Here is a 6,000-nt window from a genome sequence, read left to right on the forward strand (position 1 = left end):
TCTGCCTCATTGGCTCTAATGAAGTCACATGCCCATCTCTGAACTAATCATGGTGGCCAAGGGGATGAGACGTGCTGATTGGTTGAGGCCTAGGTCACATGTTCTATCCTGAGCTGGGAGTGGATCTTCACCAGAAGTACATTTGACAGTCTAGGGGAGGGGTAGCCACTGGGATGAGACAGGAAATAACTTGTCCATACTGTGAATTACTCTTCAATTAATGATATTTTCTATTTAGATGTCAGATTTTTCGTTACTAGTTTGTCGTGTAAACCTATTACTATATAGATTTTTCTGTGTCCTAATCTAAATTTCTTTTAATGATCTATGGGTTTACACCTAATAAGAATGTCCTCCAGAAAAGATGACCTGCCAACTTTTAAAGCAATCATTTTGGGGCTTGTAAGTATTTAGTATTGGAAGTCTCTGCCTCTTGCTGTCTTTTAGGAATTGCTTTTCCTACTGTGATATATGTAAATACTTATAAATTTAAACTTAAAATTCAAAAAATATACCAGGATGTGAAAGAAACATTATTAAATATAGGTGTTTTGCTGTGAATGTTTCTTGGAATAGGTAGGACTTTGTATGATAGGTTTTTGTCTTTTGGTCAGCTTGGGAATGTTTTGTTCTTTTTTAATTGAATGATGTGTTTTCAATTGATACTACCAAAAGAAACATTATTGGAGTATTGTTTACATGCAATAAAGTGAACCAGTTTAATTATATATTTCTGAGTTGTAATGATTTTATTTACCTGTGCAACCATCACCACATTCAAGATATGGACCACTCCATTACCCGGTAACTTCCTTCTGTCCTAAATCAGTCACCCAACACCTCCCCTCACCTTAGGCAACCATGAATGGTTTCTGTTGCTGGACAATAGAATTGTCTTTTCTAGAGTTTCATCTGAATAGAATCATACAATTATGAATGAAAAGCACACAGGTATACTGTTTCGTGTCTGGCCTCTTCAGCTCAGCATTATGTCTCTTCAGATCCTTTCACGTTGTTGCATGTACCAATATTTCATTCCTTTTTATTTCTGAGTAGCATTTCACTGTATATATATATCATCATTTGCTTATGCATTTATTTATTTATGGACACGTGGGAAGTTTCCAGTTGTTGGCTATTATGAATAAAGCTGCTATGACTATTTGAGTGCAAGTGTTTCTGAGGCTTCATTTTTCTTGGGTAAATAGTTAAAAGTGGGATCGCTGAGTTGTGTGGTAGGTGTATGTATGACTTCATAAGGAACAGTCGAACTGTTTTCAAAGCAGTTACACAATTTTACGATCCGAACAGCAAAACATTAGAGCTCTGGCTGCTCTGTGTTTCTGCTAAGACTTGATATTTTTGGTCTTTTACATTTCAGCCATCCTAACAGGTGTGTAGGAGAATATCATTGGGTTTTAATTTGTATTCCTCTTATGACTGATGAGGATCTTTTCATGTGCTTGTTGATCATATGCCTGTCTTCTTTTATAAGGTGTCCTTTCAAATCTTCTGCACACTTTTATTGGGTTGTTTGTCTTCTTATATTTGAGTAGTGAGTTCTTTACATATTCTGGATACAAGTACTATGTCAGATAGTTGTGTTTGTGTTTACTTCTGGCATGGAGCATCCTTTGTTTCATTTTTTAAAAAAAGTATCTTTCATGGAGCAAAAGCTGTAAATTTTGATTAAGTCAATTTTAGCAAACGTTTTGTGGTTTGTACCCCTTGTGTCCTATCTAAGAATTCTTTGTCTACCAAAAGGTGTGAGGATTTGTTTCTATGTTTTTTTTAAAAAAAAAGAAACAGTTTCAGTTTGTAGGTTTGGGTGGAAAGGGGTCTTTAGACCTCTTAGTCTTTGTTTAGGTCTTTGTTTATGTCTCTGAGATTGTCAGAGGTTAATACAATCATTCAGGTCAGGCTTTTGGATGCCTTTTTCTATCTCTGAATTTTTCTAGGGTGACCTCACTGACACCCATGGCTTAAACCACCACGTATGCTGATGGCTCCAAGTTTATCTGTGCAGCCCAGACCCCTCTTCATCTCCAGACCCTGGAAGCTGATGCCTTGGGCAGCTCCTCCTGTTTCCCAGGCACCAGGAATGTGGGCTTCTCCCTCCCCACAGTCCTGCTCTCCCCAGCGCTCCCATGTCTCTGAAGGCACCACCATCTTCCAAGATACATGGGCCTCCCCAGGGTCTAGGAGTCGTAGACGTGGGACTAGAAATTAGATGACATTGCTGTCTAAATAAAACACCACTAGATGGAGATAGAACAGGGGAGCCCCTTGAATGTGGCAAGAGCACCCTCCCAGGCATGTTCCACCCTCATCTCGGGCTCATCAGGAGGGACACAGTTTTAAGTGGGTTGGAGGAATAGTTCAGAGGCTGAGATGTTGCACCCACAACTGAGAATCCCTTTCTAGTGCTCTGTGTCCTCACAAATCCCCGGAAATCATCCTCCCCTGGAGAGTTCCCAAAGCCCTTGCAGACCCGCCTTCTCTGTGCTGTCCTGCCTGCGCCCCCTGGTGGACACCTCCATTCACTGCCTGTCCCGTGGGTTCTGTCCAAAGGTGGAATCTGTTATCAATGTGGATTTCTAATGGGGGTAACTTCCTCCCTAAGGGAAGCCTCAGCCTCACCAGCAATGACAGACACAGCCAGGTATGTAGACATAGAGGAAGTGAGACAGAAAGTGTGGCGAGCCCAGAGAGCCTGCTCACATCATCCTGCAGTGACCAGGACAAGGAGGCCTCAGCAATCTTGCCAAGCAGATGTAGGAGTGACTTTCTCGAGCCTCATGGGCTTGAGACCGTTGTGAGTGCTCAGGGTCTCTCCCTTAGAAAGGCACACATTTAATTCTCCATCTTGAAATGTGAACTAGGACCCCCACAAATTATGCAGCCCCCACAAATTATTCTGTTCTGAAGGAACCATTCTTATCAGAAATTGGTGCTGGATTGACTTGGAGAAAAGCCTGACCACAACCTTCAGGATGAAATAAAGGCCTGGATGCATGGACACTTTAGCAGACTTGCGGAAGATTGGAGCCTTCAGCATTCAGAAGAGGAATGCAGACTGTGCAAGATCTGAGGCCAGGATCCAGCCTTCCAGGTTCAGGGAGCTTCCTGAACCCACCGTGGGTCCTTGCCAAAGTTGTCTTGCCCATGTGTGCTTTAGACAACAGCACCTTTATTTCATGGGCTAGATGGAGAATTCTCAACAGAGCCTTCACAAGAATCTGATCATCACATCTTGAGCTCAGCCTCCCTGTAGCTTTTTTTTATGTTGACAGCCACTTCATAGAGAGTCCTCTGTGATCCTTAAGAGAAATATCCTTGTGCAAAAAAAATAAGGCCAAAACCACATAGTGAGCCTCCCCACTCCCTGTTTCAAGAACGCTGGCTTAGCAATGTTGTCTGTTTTTTGGATATGCTGTGTTACCCATACGTGGGAAGAAAGAGTTTTAAGAGTTAGCAAATAGGGTCACATCCAGCAGAGAACATGTGGTTGGGGACTAGGGCAGTGGTGACTCCTCAGACCCCAGCTGCAGCCTGATAAACGTGGTTAACAGAGAAGGAGGAGGCAGTGACATGAAATGGGTGTTCACAGCCTTGTGCTGGGAATTGAATGAGAAACAAGAGCTTGAACTTGGATGTTCTCCAGAGTGAGCGCAAGGTCAGATGAGTTTTTCAAGATAGGCGTGATCGGTCTTTCCCAGGGTGGGGCCCATAATGAAAGGCAATGATAGATTAACGAACAGGTAATAAGTAACTGGAGGAGGGCACTCTGTCTTCAGTTACATGATGATTTGCTAGGTGGCTCAGTGACAAGGTAATTAAGATGAAGGAAACAAATGTAGGAGGCACAGCGTGGGGTGGACAGTCAGCTGTCAGTGGCTTCTGCTGAGATGGCCACAGGACTCCAGGTTCCCCTGCCACAGCTGGCCACAGGACTGCTGCTCCTCCTCAGTGTCCAGCCCTGGGCTGAGAGTGGGAAGGTGCTGGTGGTGCCCACTGATGGCAGCCACTGGCTCAGCATGCAGGATGCCGTGCGGGAGCTCCATGCCAGAGGCCACCAGGTGGTGGTCCTCAGCCCAGAGGTGAATATGCACATCAAAGAAGAGAACTTTTTCACCCTGACAACTTATGCTGTTCCGTGGACCCAGGACGAATTTGATCGCTTTTTGCTGGGACACAGTCAGTCGTTCTTCGAAACAGAACATCTTCTGATGAGATTTTCTAGAAGTATGGCAATTATGAACAATATATCTTTGATTATACATAGGTCTTGTGTGGAGCTACTGCATAATGAGGCTCTGATCAGGCACCTGAATGCTACTTCCTTTGATGTGGTTTTAACAGATCCCTTTCACCTCTGCGGGGCGGTGCTGGCTAAGTACCTGTCGATTCCTACTGTGTTTTTTTTGAGGAACATTCTATGTGACTTAGACTTTAAGGGCACACAGTGTCCAAATCCTTACTCCTATATTCCTAAGTTTCTAACGACCAATTCAGACCACATGACATTCCTGCAAAGGGTCAAGAACATGCTCTATCCTCTGGCCCTGTCCTACATTTGCCATGCTGTTTCTGTTCCTTATGCAAGCCTTGCCTCTGAGCTTTTTCAGAGAGAGGTGTCAGTGGTGGATCTTCTCAGCCATGCATCTGTGTGGCTGTTCCGATCGGACTTTGTGATGGACTACCCCAGGCCAATCATGCCCAACATGGTCTTCATTGGGGGCATCAACTGTGCCAACAGGAAGCCACTATCTCAGGTCTGTATTGGTGCCTTCATCCAATCAATGTTCCAAGCAAAACACTTTTAAAAAAATGTATTTACTTATGAGCATCTTCGTATCTACTTATCTTTCCAAAGATTTCATTTCTGCTTCTCATTGTTGTAATAGTCTTCAGTGAGATAAACTTTTAAAGGATCAGTGGTAGTGCAGTTCAGGCTTTTAATGGCCACGGAGAGGAAGGAGAGGCAGGGACGAGGATCTGTCAAAGAATGGTCAAGGAGTGATGTGACTCACAGAGACTGCTCATTTGTAAAGGTGCCGTCTTCATGGTTGTGGATGTGCCTCATCTGGGCAGGAGCAGGGACACTACATTGAGAACTAATCCATCCAAATCTTGCTGCAAGGTTTTCAGTAGAAACGATGAAGGAATAGCAGTTTACAATTGTTGACGTGATAATTTTTAGTGGTCCCGTCTTGCAAAAGACAGAGAGGTGACCACAGGAGACGTAAGCACTCAGAGGAAGTAGAAGTTTCAAAGAGGTTGACTCAGTTCAGTGGAATTGGGTCAATGTAGGTGCAATGAATGTCTGTGATCAGAGAATGAAACACAGAGTTCAGTTTCCAGAGAGGGAATGTTGGATTATAATAGGAGAATGTTTCTTGTGAAGATGCTACTGAAAAAAAATTCTTAATAGGTTAACTTCATGGTCTAATAGAGAATTGTCCAATAGAAATATCATGTAAACCATATACGTAATTTAAACTTTTCTAGTGGGCATGTTAGAAACCAGGAAAAAAGAAGCCACTGAAATTAATTTGAATAATGCATTTTATTTAACCAGATGTATCCCAAGTATTATACTTTCAACATGTGTTCAATATAAAATTAATATTTAATATAGTTTTTTTGTTGTTAAGTGTTCAATCTAGCATATATTTGCCACTTACAGCACATCTCCATTTGGAATAGCCACATTTCAAGTGCTCAATAGTCATATGTAGTTAGTGACCACAATATGGTCAATGTTTATAAATGTTCCGTGGACAAAACTAAAATTCAATCTTTTCAATTTTTCTATCTTTTTTTGTTTTTCTTTTGAAATGGGGTCTCACTCTGTCACCCAGTCTGGAGTGAAGTGGTGGGATCTCAGCTCATTGCAATCTCTACCTCCCAGGTTCAACCGATTCTTCTGCCTCAGCCTCCCAAGTAGCTGGAACTACAGGTGCATGGCACCATGTCCAGCTAATTTTTTTTTTTTTT

At 42.6% G+C, this 6,000-nt stretch overlaps 1 protein-coding gene across 7 annotated transcripts in view; it reads left to right on the plus strand.

Moving 5' to 3' along the window:
* Window positions 1-6,000, plus strand: part of LOC105539813 (UDP-glucuronosyltransferase 1-8) — a 175,354-nt gene that overhangs the window by 88,379 nt on the left and 80,975 nt on the right. Inside the window, exon 1 of one of the 7 annotated variants that reach the window (XM_011980263.1) lies at window positions 3,909-4,775. The exons of the other annotated variants lie outside the window; for them this stretch is intronic. Within the exon in view, the coding sequence (XP_011835653.1) occupies window positions 3,909-4,775 (867 nt within the window). Of the gene's footprint in view, window positions 1-3,908; window positions 4,776-6,000 lie in introns of those variants that run through there. 7 annotated transcript variants of the gene reach the window in all.

Source organism: Mandrillus leucophaeus, unplaced genomic scaffold, assembly GCF_000951045.1.
Source record: "Mandrillus leucophaeus isolate KB7577 unplaced genomic scaffold, Mleu.le_1.0 Scaffold21, whole genome shotgun sequence".
NCBI classification, from domain to species: Eukaryota; Metazoa; Chordata; class Mammalia; order Primates; family Cercopithecidae; genus Mandrillus; species Mandrillus leucophaeus.